This window comes from Chiloscyllium plagiosum, unplaced genomic scaffold (genome assembly GCF_037043375.1).
Source record: "Chiloscyllium plagiosum isolate Xiang-an unplaced genomic scaffold, Cpla_swu_hap1 HiC_scaffold_4, whole genome shotgun sequence".
Taxonomy (NCBI): domain Eukaryota; kingdom Metazoa; phylum Chordata; class Chondrichthyes; order Orectolobiformes; family Hemiscylliidae; genus Chiloscyllium; species Chiloscyllium plagiosum.
In genome coordinates, this window is record NW_028270142.1 from 8012766 (window position 1) to 8030736 (window position 17971).

Sequence of the window (17971 nt, forward strand, 5' to 3'; positions counted from 1 at the left end):
TTCTTTCAAGCAAATTAAGATATATTACAACCACAAAGTGTTCCATTTCTTCAATGTGCGTGACCATGAGTTATTGTAAGGACCATGAGTTATTGTAACAAACAGGCCAGTAACTCTTGCATCATCATGATGTCCTTATTTTGCACCAGTCTGCTGGAACATCAGTATTTTAGACACCACGAGAATCTAACAAATGCTGATCAGTATCAAGTCTATCTGTGAATTTGGTAGGCAGCATGCATGTAACAAGGTCCATGCCAGATGAAATGGCATTGACCAGATCAGTGCTTTTGCTGTCTAGACTGCTCTGGAAGAACTTGAGTGATTTTCACAATTTGTTGTGGTCTACTGCATCCTGCAAAGCCTTGTCATCATGAGAACATAGTCCTACAGCCAGCATCTGTGTGCAGTGAAGAGAAATGGAGTTCACAATTAACACGTTCTCTCTTCAAGGTCTGGCAATGTTACTGCAGCTTCAGTGAATGTAGCTCCAGCTTGCTGTTCAACAGACATGCATCTTATTTGCCATCTGTTACTGACAATTACAGCATCCTTGTAATTACAATGCCGAAATAAAAGCAATCAAAATTGAACTTCACAAACCAGCTTTATCAATCAAATTTTCCAATGTTACATACAGATATCATTTTATCACCTTTGTGCACTGTCTTGGTGCTGCCTTTTGTGTGTCCCATGCCTAGTGCATGTAAGGGGTTACTGATGTTGAAGGCACTCAGCACTGAATCAATTGGACCATCACTGTCGTCTTCAAGCTGCACCATTGTGTCTTTATTTATTTTGAAAAGATCTTTTGACAGAGGTCTTGGTCTATAAGGTTGTTGTGTTGAACACCCTTCTCTATTGTACAAAAACTGGACCATTCATTGATTTTATTAACATTCTAGACTTTTTCACTGTTCCATGCTAATCTATTTTTTTTACTCTGTAAAACAACAGTTTTTTTTTAACTCTAAGATTTGTACGCAGGTACTTGTACCTAAGATGGCACCATTAAAGGCAGCCATTGTAAAAGCTTTTCGCTGTACTTCTGAAATGGAGTACATGTTGGATATTCTATATGACATTAAAGGATATTCTCCTCTATTCTATTCTTAAGATCTCTGAGAGCTTCCCCCTGCAGTGCCTATGTCGAATCCTGTGGGTCAAATGAGAGAACCATCAGACTAATGCAAACATACCCATGAAGCTACATCTGCCAGCATTGAAGCCCTTCTTCTGAAGGAACAATTCCCATGGATGGGCCATTTAGTCCAGATGCTGAAAAGCCACTACCTTTGGCAGTTTCTAGTCTCCCAGTGCATAAATGCCAACCAAATAAGTTATAAGGATATGCTCAAGATCAACTTGAAGCAAGGAGACATTGACACCACTGAGGGGTGAAAAATACAACGGTTCATCATGACACCTCCTGATCATACAAACCACTATAAGACTCAGTGACCTTATTGAGGTTTATAAAATCATGAGGGGAATGGATAGGGTAAATAGACAAGGTCTTTTCCCTGGGTCGGAGGAGTCCAGAATAGGTTTAGGGTGAGAGGGGAAAGATGAGGGGAAAGGGACCGAAGAGAGTGGAGCGTGCATGGAATGAGCTGCCAGAGGACGAAGTGGAAGCTGTTACAATTGCAACATTTAAAAGGCATCTGGTGTGTATGTTAATAGGAAGGGTTTAGAGGGGTATGGGCTAAGTGCTGGCAAATGGCATTAGATTAGGTTAGAATATCTAGTCGGCATAGACAAGTTGAAACAAACGGTCTATTTCTATGACTCTATGATTCAACTGCAAAGTGGAATGTCAGCAGCAGAGGGAGGATAAGGAAGTCAACCAGGGCCTGAAAATTCAATTACCCTACCCAACCTACCCCAACTGTAGAAAAAAACCTGAGCATCCAAGATTGGGCTCCTTAGTTATCTGAAGAATCATCTAGTCTGATAGACATCATCTTTGATCTGAGGGACTGCTGATGATGACGACAAGTGTTCATAAGCAATGCTATCCCAGTGGCTGCAGCATGATTTACAAATGTAGAGGAGGAATGCAGTTAGCCTTGGATATTGATGTGGCTTTGGCCATCAAAAGCCGGGCTCTGCACTGCACCACTTCTAGCAATGGGTGGTAGCATTCTGTTTGGCTTTCGGGCAACAACAAGAGTACAGGTTGAGTGGTAATATAGACAAATGAATCCTGTCATCTGAGAGAGGATGGGATGTTCTTGCATCATGAAATGTTACCTAAGATGGCACATCAAAAATCCTAATAAACTATTAAAGGAGAAATGCTGGACTGTTGTAATATATATATATATATATATATCATTAAAACTCTTGTGGTACTATATCCAGGTCCTCGGGGATAAACTGACGTCATACTCTATCCCTTGTACAGAATTTTAAGTGCGTGTGTATGCATGTGAAAACGCGCAGGCTTCACCCCTTTAGCATCATTGAATCCAGAGTGTTTTTGTAGCAAAGGTCTGTATACATGTGTTTTTGGACAATAACGGACCTTATAAAACAGGGATCTAAGTTCAATTTTACTTCGGTACATGAACACTCTTGAAACGTTTTCCTAAAAGGCTTTTACTGAAGGACTTCTCTGCTTTCTCTGTTGGGGAGAAATAAGACTTAGTTTTTTCATTTTCCCCTGATTGAAACAACTTTGTAGTTTTCATGTAATCTGTTTTGTAGTCTTTCCACCAAAAGAGGCTGCGAAGTTGTTTACCTTTTGTGGCAGAGTTTGGGACCAGATGACATATTCTGAATAAAGGGATTGCCTATTTAAGACAGAGGTGAGAAGAAATTTCTTCTGAAGTTAGTGAATTTGGAAATATATACTGTAGAGGGCTGCAGCGGCTATTTCACCAAGTATATTCAAGGCTAAAATGGGCAGATTTTTATTTAGTAAGGGAATCTAGGGTTATGGAGAAAAGGCTTCTACATCTCATAGTCTTACAGTCTTAACTCTATATCCTTTTTTGTAATATGGTATCCAAAGCAGCATATGATACTCCCCAGAGTGATTTAAACATGGTTTGATACAAGTGTGCTATAACTTATACTTTTCAATTTTAGAAATAAACCTTAGGGCTTGTTTTTGTAATGGCCTTTATGGATCTATGTTGCAACATTTAGTGATTTGTGTATGTAGAGGTTTGCTGTTCTCCCCAATTTATTTCTTATTTTCCAAGTGATATGCGTTAACATCAATTTCTTAATTGACATGAGGGAATTGAAAACCAATTTAATGTCTCTGTTTAAAAACACATTAAACATGACTAGGCTCAATAGCAACCTTGAAGAAGCTTCTCAGAATTCAAAATCAACAATAAATACCTCATGTGCATTCTGGAATTTTATAACCTGTTGTAGAAATGATTGTCTGCAAGAAAAGTCTCTACATAACAGAGGGCATGCTATTTCTGCAGCAAAATACTGAAAAGAAATGCTTCAGAGAGCCATGCTGATTCTGCTTGATCGTATTATGCATTTTTAAATGCTCTGTTATTACATTTTTTTATAGTAGAATAACATTTGCCAAAATAACTGATGTGAAGTTAACTGGCCTATAGTTGCTTTTCTTTGTCTCCTTCGCTTTTTAAATAAAGCTGTTACATTGGCAATTTTTCAATACTGTAGGAATTTTTCAGATTTTGAGGATTCTTGGAAAACTGTTACCAGTGCATCCACTATCTCCGTAACTATTTCCTTTAATATCCTAGAATGTGTCCTATCAGGTCTAGAGGATTTATTGGCCTTTGATACATAAGAAAACTGCACAGTTATGATGTATTTATTGTTGCTGTTTTCTTGTCTTTTCGTTCCATCCATAGATATTTGATAAACGAAGTGCATAACTCACAGAAACTACGCTCAAAATCTGCTTCAGTGAAAGATGAAGTTATGTTTGCAACAGGATTGTTGGTGGGTAAGTTAAAAATGTTCGAAGCAAGTATTTGACTTGTAATACTGTGAACCATGATCTGAATATTTGCTTTGCATGAATATTCCAGTTCTTGGTCAATACTTTAACTTCTCCTGCATAAAAAAAACCTAAATCCAAGTTGAAGTTTCTTTTTTTTAATTGTTTCCCTCCTATTTTCAACTCTTTTTGACTTTCCTAAAGATATTGATTCTTCTCAAAGAATGATATCCTGAGTATGGTTAGCTCTTCCTGCAACAGTCTCCACCAACTTTCATCCTCACCTCCCTGCCCTGCCCTTTACGTAAGAAAAAAACTCTGGCCAGTAATTATTGGTTCTTGAAGGAGAAAAGAACAATGTATGAAATGTTCAAAATGCCTTTCAGTTGGCGCCCTGGCACTCATGGACATTACTAAACGTAAGCAAGTTGTCATTAGGATTTTTGCATTCACCACTTGTTCAGGATGTGTTGAGAATTGAGATTTTTCAGGAGAATAGATGCATCGGTTTTCAAGTCTTCCACTGAACTCTCCACAAGAATTTTCTGAGAGTAGATGATGAGTTTGATATCTTTTCATTCTCAGCAGGCTGGATACCGACTGAACTCCATACAATTTCCAAAAAAAAACACTTGGCAGCAATAAATCTAGGCATGTGATTTCCAGTCAACCGAACAATTAACTTAAGCCATGTGACTTCAGAAGTAATCTTTTTATGAGCCCTCTGTATAAAATAGTTTGTAATATTTCAATCCTCAAAATAAAAATTGAAGTAGCTTCATACCACTATTAATGTTTTATGCATTACCTTATTTAAATATCTGAGGCTATCATAACTCTGTCATAAATTTAGTGTGTGATGAAAACTGCCCAAAAATACTGAACAGCATTTAAGGACAATAGTTATTTGGATTAAGAGTGCAAGTATAATTCTGTCTGTGGTCTTGCTTTGCCTATTTGTTTGTTGATAACTAACTGCACATTAATTGTGCAGCAGTTAAAGCTTTTTGTCAAAGTTGATGGAACAATTTGATGACTGGTAGAGGCTTTATTTGCAGTCGAACAAAATCACATTGGAAATGTTGAACACTGACAAGGTTTTTGGTAGTGAGGACTTTACTATGTAGTGCAGTATAAAGCATATATTTAGCACTTCATAAAAGTGGTGAAAAGGCATACTGAAATAACTCAAATACAGTTGGAGGGTTGTTTTTCAGACTGGAGGCCTGTGACCGGTGGGGTGCCACAAGGATCGGTGCTGGGTCCACTACTTTTCATTGTTTGTATAAATGATTTGGATGCGAATATAATTTGTAAGTTTGCAGATGACACCAAAATTGGAAATGTAGTGGACAGCGAAGAGGGTTACCTCAGATTACAACAGGATCTGGACCAATGGGCTGGGAAGTGGCAGATGGAGTTTAATTTAGATAAATGTGAGGTGCTGCATTTTGGGAAAACAAATCTTAGCAGGATTTATACACTTAATGGTAAGGTCCCAGGGAGTATTGCTGAACAAACAGACCTTGGAGTGCAGGTTCGTAGCTCCTTGAAAGTAGAGTCGTAGGTGGATAGGATAGTGAGGAAGGTGTGTGTTATGCTTTCCTTTATTGGTATTGAGTACAGGAGTTGGGAGGTCATGTTGCGGCTGTACAGGACTTTGGTTAGGCCACTTTTGGAATATTGCATGCAGTTCTGGTCTCCTTCCTATTGGAAAGATGTTGTGAAACTTGAAAGGGTTCAGAAAAGATTTACAAGGATGTTGCCAGGGTTGGAGGATTTGAGCTATAGGGAGAGGTTGAACAGGCTAGGGCTGTTTTCCATGGTGCGTTGGAGGCTGAGGGGTGACCTTATAGAGGTTTATAAAATCATGAGCATCAATAGGATAAATAGGCAAAGACTCAACCCTGTGGTGGGGGAGTCCAGAACTAGAGGACATAGGTTTACGGTGACAAGGGAAAGGTATAAAAGAGACCTAAGGGGCAGCTTTTTCATGGGAAGGTGGTACGGGTATGGAATGAATTCATGTTGCTTGTCATCTGCGTGTGTGGCTAGCCACGAAACGACACGACCAGCTATCCTTAGTAGCCACACACGCAGATGACAAGCAACATGAATTCGACTGTGACAACACTACTATTATAGGACAAGCCAAACAGAGAACAGCCAGGGAATTCCTATAAGGCATGGCACTCATCCACAGATTCAATCAATAAGCACATCAACCTGGACCCAATATACCGACCACTACAGCGGACAGCTGGAACTGACAACCAGAAGCGGCAGATTCAAACCATTACAAATGCCGGAGGAAAGATCACAGAAGCGCTTCACAGGAGGCTCCCAAGCACTGAGGATGTCACCTAGACGGGACGAAATGTCTGCAACACAAATTCCCAGCTCGGCAAACAGAACCACAACAACGAGCACCTGAGCTACAAATCTTCTCACAAACATTGATCATGTTTTTTTATAGTGGTTAGTTTCATTTTGGCATGGAGGTGACTAATGTTAGTTTTCCAGCAAGGGAGTATTTGAAATTTGCTTCAGAAGGTAATTGACCTTTGAAGAGTTGAATAACCACTGGCTGATTTTAAGCAGTATGGTGACTATTGAACCACCTTGAAGGAAGCTGTTTCAAGTCTCCCACTTGACAGTTACAGGCAAGATATTATGAAGTAGTGCAGGATTGTGATAAAGTTTCTTGGATATCCAATTTTGGACCACAATTCACAGAGCTTTGTGAGTAACTGAATTAAATACTTTTGTCAGTTTGACTAATTTAATGAAGAGTTTGTGATGTTATTTTTGATGTTTTCTTGGATTTATCTGGTAACAAAGACTGAGCATCTGAAAGGCCTAAGCACACCTTCCTCTGTGGGAGCAATTAGGCAATGGAGAATGCTGTCAGGACTTTTTCTACTATGGACATGTGGGAATCATCTCAGTCGTCTCCAGTGTATGATTTATCTTGCTTCTTGAAGATTGTTACAATTGTATTCTTGATGTTAATGTTTGCCTGCCTTCCAAAACTGTAGAATGAGTACCTTGAGCTGATATGAGACACAGTCCTGTCTCCATCATCAATGGAGATGCTATAGTAGTTAGCAAATGAGCCCTGGTAGAAATCCACACATTACTTTGTTTAACATTTGGACCTTGAGACACTGTCTCTGTCCACATAATTTTGATGGATTGCTGGTCAAACTTTGGTCCAGTAGCATAATCAACCATTATCAAATCCAAGATAAATCTATTCTGTCCTGACAGATAATTATAGTGATGTAGAATTTCCTTATGCATTATACAAAAATTATAACTTATATTCTGTCTTCAGGGCAGTGTAGCGATTTGTTCTTGGAATTACACAGAATAGAGATAGTGAAAAAATGAATCCTGAATAAGTTTCAAATTGAACCTCTGCTGTTACTTTTGGTGATAATTGTTACTGCCATTATTATAATGATGAATTGGATTCATAAGAGCAAAATATTTAAAACATTTTACTTCCAAAATGCTGCTGGTCTTGTATGGATCTCAAACATGGGGTGTTATATCTTCCTTTGAATCCCAAAGCCATGTACAAAACCAGTTTTACTATAAAATGGTCAACTCTTAAGTATTTGTTGTTCAATTCAAATTAGAGGATTGTTTCTTGTTATAAACTAGTTGTTTGGATAATCTTTGCTTTCCATTAAAATTTGGGGGACAGATTGATGATACTTAAATATTAAATCACAATCTTTAGGTAACTATGAACGAGAGAGTGCCCAAAGAAGGAGGAGGGAAAAATACAGACAGGAACTATTGGAACAAATATCAGAAAAACAGAAAAGCAAGATACGGTAACTTAATGTTGAATGAAATTATTTTTTAAAAGTTTCAAACTTGCAATCAAGGATTATAGAGTCATAAGTCATATAGCATGGAAACAGACCCTTCGGCCCAATGTTTCTATGTCGACCAAGCTTCCTGAACTGAACTAGTTGCATTAGCCGCATTTGGCCCATATCCCTCTGAACCTTTTCTATCCATATATTGGTCCAAATATCTTTCAAGTGTTGTGGCTGCTGTGGCAGCTCTTTTCATTTGCACGCCACCCTCTGTGAAAAAGTTGCCTCTCGGGTCTGTTTTAAATCTTTCTCCTTAAACCTATGCCCTCTAGTTTTGGATACATTCCCTCCCTTCCCTCCACCCCCACCACAGGGAAAAGACTTTAGCTATTACCTTGGCTATGTCCCTCACTATTTAATAAATCTCTAAAAGGTTACCCCCTCAGCCTGCTATGCTCCAGGGAAAATAGTCCCAGCCTCTCCTTATAATGCAAACCCTTCAATCCCAGTACCATCCCTATAAATCTCTACTGAACCGTCTCCAATTTAATAATACCCTTCTGATAGCAAGGCAACCAGAATTATTGGCAGTACTCCAAATGTGGCCTGACCAATGTCCTGTACAGCTGTATCATGACATCCCAACTCCTGTACTCCGTGCTCTGACCGATGAAGGCAATCATACCTAACACCACCTTCACCATCCTGTTTACCTGTGATGCCCCTTTCAAGGAACTATGTACCTGTACTCCTCGATCTCTCTATTCAACAACTCTTGGTAGGGCCCCCTACCATTAACTATTTAGGTCCTGCCCTAGTTTGTCTTATAAAATTGTGATACCTCACATTTATCTACATTAAATTCCATCTGCCATTCCTCAGCTCACTGGCTGATCAAGATCCCTTTGTAATCTTAGATAACCTTCTCTGCTGTCCAATTTTGGTGTTATCTGTAAACTTGCTAACCATGCTTTCTGTATTATATAAATCGTAACGAAAACTGGACCCAGCACTGAAACTTGCAGTACACCGCAGGTCACAGGCCTCCAGTCAGAACAATAACCCTCTGCCACCAGCCTTTGTCTCCTACCATCAAGCCAATTTTATATCCAGTTGGCTAACTCTCCCTGGGTCTCGTGATTTAAACTTACTAACCAGTCATTGATGTACAGCATGGAAACAGACCCTTCAGTCCAACTTGTCCATGCTGACCAGATATCCCAGTCCAATCTAGTCCCACCTGCCGGGACCAGACAAATATCCCTCCTATCCTTCCTATTCATATACCCATCCAGGTGCCTTTTAAATGTTGCAATTGTACTCGCCTCCACCATTTGCTCTGGCAGCCCATTCCACATACGCACCATCCCCTACGTGAAAAAGTTGCCCCTTAGGTCTCTTTTTTATCTTTCCTTTCTCACCCTAAACCTATGCCCTCTAGTTCTGGACTCCCCCACCCCAGGGTAAAGACGTAGACTATTTACCCTTTCCATGCCCCTCGCGATTTTATAAACCTCTGTAAGGTCACCCCTCAGCCTCCGACGCTCCAGGAAAAACAACGCTAGCCTATTCAACCTCTCCCTTAAAAATGTTTCTAGTGAAATCAGTCTACCATGCAGAACCTTGTTGAATGCCTTGCTAAAGTCCATTTAGGAAGCATCTGCCACTCTGTCTTTATCCATCTTCTTGATTGTCTCTTCCCACGCACAAAGCCATGTTGACGGTCTCTAAGCAGTCCTTACCTTTCCAAATGCATGTACATTCTTTCTCTCCGCATCCCCTCTGACAGCTTAACCACCACTGATGTCAGACTCACCGGTCTATCGTTCCCTGGCTAGTCCTGCAGCCTTTCTTAAATAATGGTACAGCATTAGCCACCCTCCAGTTTTCCAGCACCTCACCCATAGTTGTTGTTAATATAAATATTTCTGGTCAGGGCCCTGTAATTTCTTCCCTAGCTTCTACAATGTCCTAGGAAACACTTGATCAGATCAGATTTACCTTTGTGACACCAGCACTTCCTGTTCTATAATGTGGACCCCTTTTCAAGACATCACTATTTATTTCCCAGAGTTTCCAGCTTCCATGTCTTTCTCCATGGTAAATACTGATGCAAAATGTTTGTTAAGAATATGACCCATCTCCTGTGGTTCAACACATAGCCTCTGCCTCTTTGATCTTTAAGGGGCTCTAATCTCTCCCTAGTTACTCTTTTGCCCTTAATATATTTGTGGAATCTCTTTGGATTCTCCTTAATCTTACCTGATACAGCTATCTGATGTCCCCTGTTTCCCTCCTGATTTCCCTTTTCACTACATGCCCTATACTCTTCAAGGGATTCACTTGATCCCAGCTGTATATACCTGACAAATGCCTCTTTTTTTTCTTGACCAGAGCCTCATTATCACTAGTTATCCAGTGTTCCCTACTCCTGCTAGCTTTGTCCTTCATGCTAACAGGAGAATGCTGTTCCTAACTCTCATTTTCTCACTTACGAAAACCTCCCACTTGCAAGATGTGCTTTTATCTGCGAATTGACCCCCCACAATCAACTTTTGAACTTTATCAAAATTGGCCTTTTCCTAATTTAAACAGTTTCTATAACTATTTTAAAACTAACAGAATTGTGATCGCTGATTTCAAAGTGCTCCCCCACTAACTCCTCAGTCATTTGCCCTGCCTTATTTCGCAAGAGGAGTTTGAGTTTTGCCCCTTCTCTAATAAGGCCACCAAAATATTGATTTCAGAGAGTTTTCTTGAATGCACTTAACAAATTCTTCCCCATGGTAGTCCTTGTCTGTTTGGAAAGTTAAAATCTCCTACTATTACAATACTGTTATCTGCGATCTCCCTACATATTTGCTCCTCAATTTCCTGCTGACTATTGCTAGGGCTATAGTACAATCCTACTAAATTGATCACTCCCTTCTTATTTCACAGTTCCATGTAGCCTCACTGGATGATCCCCCAGGTATATTCTCTCTATGTACTGCCATGATGTTTTCACTAATCAGAAATAGAATTCCCACTCCTCTCTTGCCTTGCCTTCCCTTCTATCCTTCCTATAAGATTCATACCCCAGAACATTGAGCTGTCTGTCCTGTCCCTACCTCAGCTATATTTCTGTATATCCCAGTCCCATGTACCATCCATGCCCTGAGTTCATCTACCTTACCTGTCAGGCCTCTTGCATTGAAATAAATGCATTTTATTTCATCAATCTTCCCTTGTTCTCTGCCGAGCTCTTGCTTGCCTTGTCCATTTAACTTGCTGTCTTTAACTTCTCTCTTGCTTCACAACTGTTTAGGGTCCCACATCTCTGCCAGACTAGTTTAAGCCCTCCCAAGTAGCTGTAGCAAATATCCTGACAGGACATTGGTCCCACTTCAGTTCAGGTGCAACCGACCCTCTTGTACAGATCATATCTGCCCCAGAAGAGATCCCAATGAGCCAAAAATCTGAATCCCGCACCCCCCCCCCCCGCTAAGCTCCAGTTCTTTAGGCAAAAATTCATCTATCCTATCCTTCTATTGTCACGAGCATGTGTAACTGGGAGTAATCCAGAGATTACTATCTTTTGAGGTTCTGCTTTTTAGCCTCTTGCCTAACTCCCTATGTTCACTCTGCAGGATCTCATCCCTTACCTTTGCAGTTGGTGCCAGTGTACAGCAACCTGCAGCTGCTCATGTTGCAACTGGTTTGAGACATCCTTGACCCTGGCATCAAGGAGGCAACACACACTGTACTAAAGTCACGTTTGTGGCTGTTGAAACGTCTGTCTGTGCTCTTAAGTCGAGAGTCCCCATCACAATTATTTGCTTGGGCTCTGCCGTACCCTGCTTTGCAGCAGAACCAGTCATGGTGACAAAGACCTGGTTCCTGCTGGTATTTTCCCTTGAGAGGCTATCCCCCCAACAATATCCAAACTGGTATACTTGTTTAAGAGGGGTTAGGCACAGGACACTACCTCTCGTGCCGTTCACCCATTTACCTGACTGTACCTGTGGTGTGACCACCTCCTTGAAGCTATTATCTACACACTCTCTACCTCTTGTACGTTCTTCAGTGGTTCCAACTGCTGCTGCAACCAATTCATGTCATCCGAAGGCAGCTGCAGTCAGCACACTTCCCGCAGACATAGTCATCAGGGACAGTAGACTGTTCCCTGATCTCCCAAGAATCAACAGGAGGAGCATACCACTGCACTGACTGCCATCTCTGTCTCTTTAACAGCTCGTGGACTTGGAGGCAGGGGGAAAAGAAAGATCTTGCCATTACCTTTATGCTGCTTGTGCTCTTCAGCAAAGCCTTCTATTCATCTAGGCCTGGTGTTAGATCTAAACAGCAGCACCTCAACCACAAAGCAGCCTCTTGTAAAAATGGCTGAAACAAGACACAGTTATGCCTCCCTCCCTCACTTGTCTAACCTCCCACATTTAATTCAACTCCCAGTGATTGTACATTCTTGCTGGTTGTACTCTGTGCCTGAAGCGCAGTTAGCCTACCTTTAATAATATAAGGTCTGCAGGACCAGATCTTAACCAATTCACTGAACTAGCTTTGTTAGATTAAGTAGCTACAGAACTAAGAGAAATTATTTAATCTTCCCTTAGACCTGAAAGAAAAAATATACAACCCTTAAATGTCTACCCCTCCTTTACCCACAGATTTAAATTTTAAGAAAGCAAAAGGTTAAGATTTATACTCTAAAGCTACATTTAGCTACATCCCAGTGATTTCACACTTTTGCTGGTTGCATTATTACAGTATTAGCACCTAAAGGTGGTGGTTGTTTGAATTAAAATTAGAGTCATAGAGATGTAGAGCACGGAAGCAAACCCTTCGGCCCAACTTGTCCATGCTAACCATATATCCCAACCTAATCTAGTCCCACTTGCCCACCAACCCGTATCCCTCCAAACCCTTCCTATTCATATTCCCATCCAGATGCCTCTTAAATGTTGCAATTGTACCAGCCTCCACCACTTCCTCTGGCAGCTCATTCCATACATGCATCACCCTCTGCATGAAAAAGTTGCAGCTTAAGTCTCTTTTATATCTTATCCCTCTCACCCTAAACCTATGCCCTCTAGTTCTGGACTCTCCTGAGTGAATAGACCTTGTCTATTTACCTTATACATGCACTACATTATTTTATAAACCTCGATTAGGTCACCCCTCAGACTCCGATGCTCTAGCAAAAACAGCCCCAGCCTATTCAACCTCTCCCTATAGCTGAAATCCTGCAACCCTGGCATCATCAGTGTAAATCTTTTCTGAGCCCCCTTTCAAGTTTCACAACACCCTTCTGCTTGGAAGACCAGAATTGCATGTAGTATTCCAACAGTGGCCTAACCTACGTCCTGTACAGCTGCAACATGACCTCCCAACTCCTATACTTAAAACTCTGACTAATAAAGGGTAGCACACCAAATGCCACCTTCACTGTCCGATCCATCTGCGACTACTTTCAAGGAGCTATGAGCCCAAGGTCTGTTTGTTCAGCAACACTTCCAAGGACCTGACCATTAAGTGTATAAGTCACACTAAGATTTGCTTTCCCAAAATGCAGCACCTCACATTTATCTAAATTAAACTCCATCTGCCACTTCTCAGCCCATTGGCCCATCTGGTCAAGATTCTGTTGTAATCTGAGGTAACCTTCTTCGCTGTCCACTACACCTCCAATTTTGGTGTCATCTGCAAACTTACTAACTATATCTCTTATGCTCGCATCCAAATCATTTACACAAATGACAAAAAGTAGTGGACCCAGCACCGATCCTGTGGCACTCCACTGGTCACAGGCCTCCAGCCTGAAAAACAACCTTCCACCACCACTCTCTGTCTTCTACCTTTTGAGCCAGTTCTGTATCCAAATGGCTAGTTCTCCCTGTATTCCATGAGATCTAACCTTGCTAACCAGTGTTCCATGGTGAACCTTGTTGAACGCCTTACCGAAGTCCATATAGATCATGTCCACCACTCTGCCCTCATCAATCCTCTTTGTTACTTCTTCAGAAAACTCAATCGAGTTTGTGAGACATGATTTCCCATGCACAAAGCCATGTTGACTATTCCTAATCAGTCCTTGCCTTTTCAAATATGTGTAAATCCTGTCCCTCAGGATTCCCTCCAACAACTTGCCCACCACCAATGTCAGCTCACTGGTCTGTAGTTCCCTGGCTTGTCCTACCACCTTTCTTAATAATGGTACCACGTTAGCCAACCTCCAGTCTTCTGGCATCTCTCCTGTGACTATTGATGATACAAATATATCAGCAAGGGACCCAGCAATCACTTCCCTCGCTTCCCACAGAGTTCTAGGGTGCACCTGATTACTCCAAAGTTAGTTATCTGAAAACCTGATTTGTCTGAAAACCAGACAGTTTGTGTACCATTTTAATTAGTACAATTGCTTGTTCAGTTCAGTTAGGTCCTGTACTGACATGGTGACCATTACTGGCTTTGCTTGCCACTATATCTCTTGCTCCTTAATACTATTCCTGATGAAGGGCTTTTACCCGAAACGTTAATTCTCCAGCTCCTAGGATGCTGTCTGATCTGCTGTGCTTTTCCAGTGCCACACTCTTGACACCACTTGATCCAGTTTGATCTAAATTATCCATATCCCAAACTCCTGTCTTGAAATTGGGGATATGAAATTCATAAGATCTAGCCATCGCTGGGTAGGCTGGCACTTGCTGCCCATCCTGGGTTGCTCTTGACACAATAATTGTGAGCAATTTCACCAACACATTCCACCTTGACCTTAAATTTACCTGGACCATCTCTGACACCTCCCTCCCCTTCCTGGACCTCTCCATCTCCATCTCCATCAATGACGAACGACTTAACACTGACATTTTTTTACAAACCCACCGACTCCCACAGCTACCTGGATTACACCTCTTCCCACCCTACCTCCTGCAAAAATGCCATCCCGTATTCCCAATTCCTCCGCCTCCGCCGTATCTGCTCCCAGGAGGACCACTTCCACCGCAGAACACACCAGATGGCCTCCATCTTTAGAGACTGCAATTTCCCTTCCCATGTGGTTAAAGATTCCCTCCAACGCATCTCGTCCACATCCTGCACCTCCGCCCTCAGACCCCACCCCTCTAACCGTAACAAGGACAGAACGCCCCTGGTGCTCACCTTCCACCCTGCCAACCTTCGCATAAACCAAATCATCCACCGACATTTCCGCCACCTCCTAACACACCCTACCACCAGGGATATATTTCCCTCCCCACCCCTTTCCGCCTTCCGCAAAGACCGTTCCCTCCGTGACTACCTGGTCAGGTCCATGTCCCCCTACAACCCACCCTCCCACCTTGGCACCTTCCCCTGCCACTGCAGGAATTGCAAAACCTGCCCCCAAACCTCCTCCCTCACCTCCATCCAAGGCCCTAAAGGAGCCTTCCACATCCATCAAAATTTTACCTGCAAATCCACCAATATCATTTATTGTATCCTTTGCTCCCGATGCGGTCTCCTCTACACTGGGGAGACTGGACGCCTTCTCGCAGAGCGCTTTAGGGAACATCTCCGGGACACCCGCACCAATCAACCACACCGCCCTGTGGCCCAACATTTCAACTCCCCCTTCCACTCTGCCAAGGACATGGAGGTCCTGGGCCTCCTACCACCACTCCCTCGCCACCAGACACCTGGAGGAAGAACGCCTCATCTTCCGCCTCGGAACACTTCAACCCCAGGGCATCAATGTGGACTTCAACAGTTTCCTCATTTCCCCTTCCCCCACCTTGCCCTAGTTCCAAACTTTCAGCTCAGCACTGTCCCCATGACTTGTCCTACCTGTCTATCTTCTTTTCCACCTATCCACTCCACCATCTTCCCCACACCCCCCCACCGTCCCGACTTATCCAGGGACAATCTTTTTTTTCTCTCTCTCTCTCTCTCTATATAACTTTTTCCTATCCTCAGCTGTTCAATTATCCACGAACCAATCACATAGTTGTTGACAGATGAAACAGGTAACTGCCATTGATAACCGGTCACTAATCCATAGATCAATCAACAAGTGGACTGAATGGCCAGTCTCTGTTTCCTCCTTTCCCCTTCCCCCCACCTCACCCTAGTTCCAAACTTCCAGCTCAGCACTGTCCCCATGACTTGTCTGGACTTGTCCTACCTGCCTATCTCCTTTTCCATCTATCCACTCCACCCTCTCCTCCCTGACCTATCACCTTCATCCCCTCTCCCACTCACCTATTGTACTCTATGCTACTTTCTCCCCACCCCCACCCTCATCTAACTTATCTCTCCATCCTTCAGGCTCTCTGCCTGTATTCCTGATGAAGGGCTTTTGCTTGAAACGTCAATTTTACTGCTCCTTGGATGCTGCCTAAACTGCTGTGCTCTTCCAGCACCACTAATCCAGAATCTGGTTTCCAGCATCTGCAGTCATTGTTTTTACCAAGGTAATGGTGAGTTGCCTCCTGGAACTGCTGCAAAGTATAGGGAGTAAGTTCCAGGATTTTGATCGTTGACATTGAAGAAATGGCGATGTAGTTCCAAATCAGGATGGTGAGTGGTTTGGTAGAGAACTTGCACTTTATTCTCTACAACATCACTCACTTCTGTGTGAAATGGAGCCTTACTCATCCACTAAATTCTGGTATTTACGAAGCTTTATGATCAAAGTCACAATGATAGTGGAATGTTGGAATTAGGCTCAATATCCCTGAAAGTTCCTGAAGAAGGGCCTGTGCCCGAAACGTCGAATCTCCTGTTCCCTGGATGCTGCCTGACCTGCTGTGCTGTTCCAGCAATAAAGTTTCAACTTTGATCTCCAGCATCTGCAGACCTCACTTTCTCCTCGAAAATTTATCGAGACTTCCCACTTTGTGTGTGTGTGTGCGCGCACGCAACATTTGATAAGAATCAAGTTACATTTCAATATAATAAAAATAAAATATTGCAAATGCTGGAAACCTAAAACTAACACAGAATTTGTAAGAAACTGATCTGGTCTTATTACTGAAGAGAGAAACAGAGTTAACATTTCAAGTCCAATATGACTTTTTTAGGACTTTGTTTTAAATTTCATTATATTGGGTAAAGGTAACCTACTATTTTTCAGTTCCTGGCTCAGGTACTGCTGATCATATACACCATGATTTTCCTGGAAAAGGGTAAATGTACAAAATTGAAAGAGAAAAATACTATTGATTTAAATAGTTCCTTTCTGCCTCAGGGAAAAAGAGCTTGAGCTCAGAGTTGCTGCTTCAGGAGCTGTAGACCCAGAAAAAGAAGTAAGAACTTTTTTTTTCTATACATTATGTCGAGCTTTCATCCTTCTGCACCTTCAGTATGGATATCATTTATTTTGCTAGTCCTCAGGGTTTCACTGTACATGGGGAACTGTAAACATGTGTTTGTTATTGGCAGTGGAAACCAAAAATTCCAAATAATGCAATGAGAAATGTTCCTTTAATCTTACTATCTTTTAGACAGAAGAGAAAATGAAACTTTATGCTCCCTAAGGTTGCAAAGCAATTAATCATTGATCAGTTCCTAAATGTAAGCATGATGTATAGTAGATTCACACTACATAGTGGTTGAAGACTGTGGAAGAATGGAAGCGTTTTGATCAAATAATAATACATTTTGAAAGGGAACTGGATATATGTTTGAAAAATAAATGAACACTGGGTAAAGGGATGAGGGAGTGGAGCCAGAAGATGCATTGAGTTGCAACATTGCTGCATTTATTGGGAGGGTGCAATAAAGAGGGTATCAAATTTAGAAGTTTAAGTCAGCAGGCCTAGGTTTTTGGTGAATTTGGCCCACTTGGGAGTACTTCAAAAACTTCAGACTGGTCCCATTTCCAGGATGCCTGAACTCAATCTGATTTTCAGCAGTCCCTTGTAGAATGCCTGCTGATTCAGATCCTGAGCCCACAGCCCATACTCCCAACTGGCTAGCTGCATTGTAGAGATAAGCATGTCTTAGTCCAAAACAATTTTTATAGTTAGGTTAGCTTTTCAGGGTCCTGGTTCATGGCATCTGAGGAGCCATTGCCTATATAAAACATGTCCAAAGGTGTGTTCAAAAGATCCTCTTCCTGCCCTGTTCCATCATGTTCCCATGCCAAGCTATGATACCTCCAGGTCTATTCACCCACTGTGTATAGAAACAATGCACCAAGTAGTGACAATTGGATATGTTA

The 17971-nt window shown here is 41.9% G+C and overlaps 1 protein-coding gene across 5 annotated transcripts in view; it reads left to right on the forward strand.

Moving 5' to 3' along the window:
* cspp1a (centrosome and spindle pole associated protein 1a) overlaps positions 1-17971 on the forward strand; it is a 175520-nt gene that overhangs the window by 78398 nt on the left and 79151 nt on the right. For all 5 annotated transcript variants that reach the window (XM_087985950.1, XM_043689245.2, XM_043689243.2 and 2 more), the window contains 3 exons: positions 3852-3946; positions 7689-7785; positions 16997-17054. In XM_087985950.1, coding sequence (XP_087842076.1) covers positions 3852-3946; positions 7689-7785; positions 16997-17054 — 250 coding nt within the window. The remainder of the gene's footprint in view (positions 1-3851; positions 3947-7688; positions 7786-16996; positions 17055-17971) is intronic.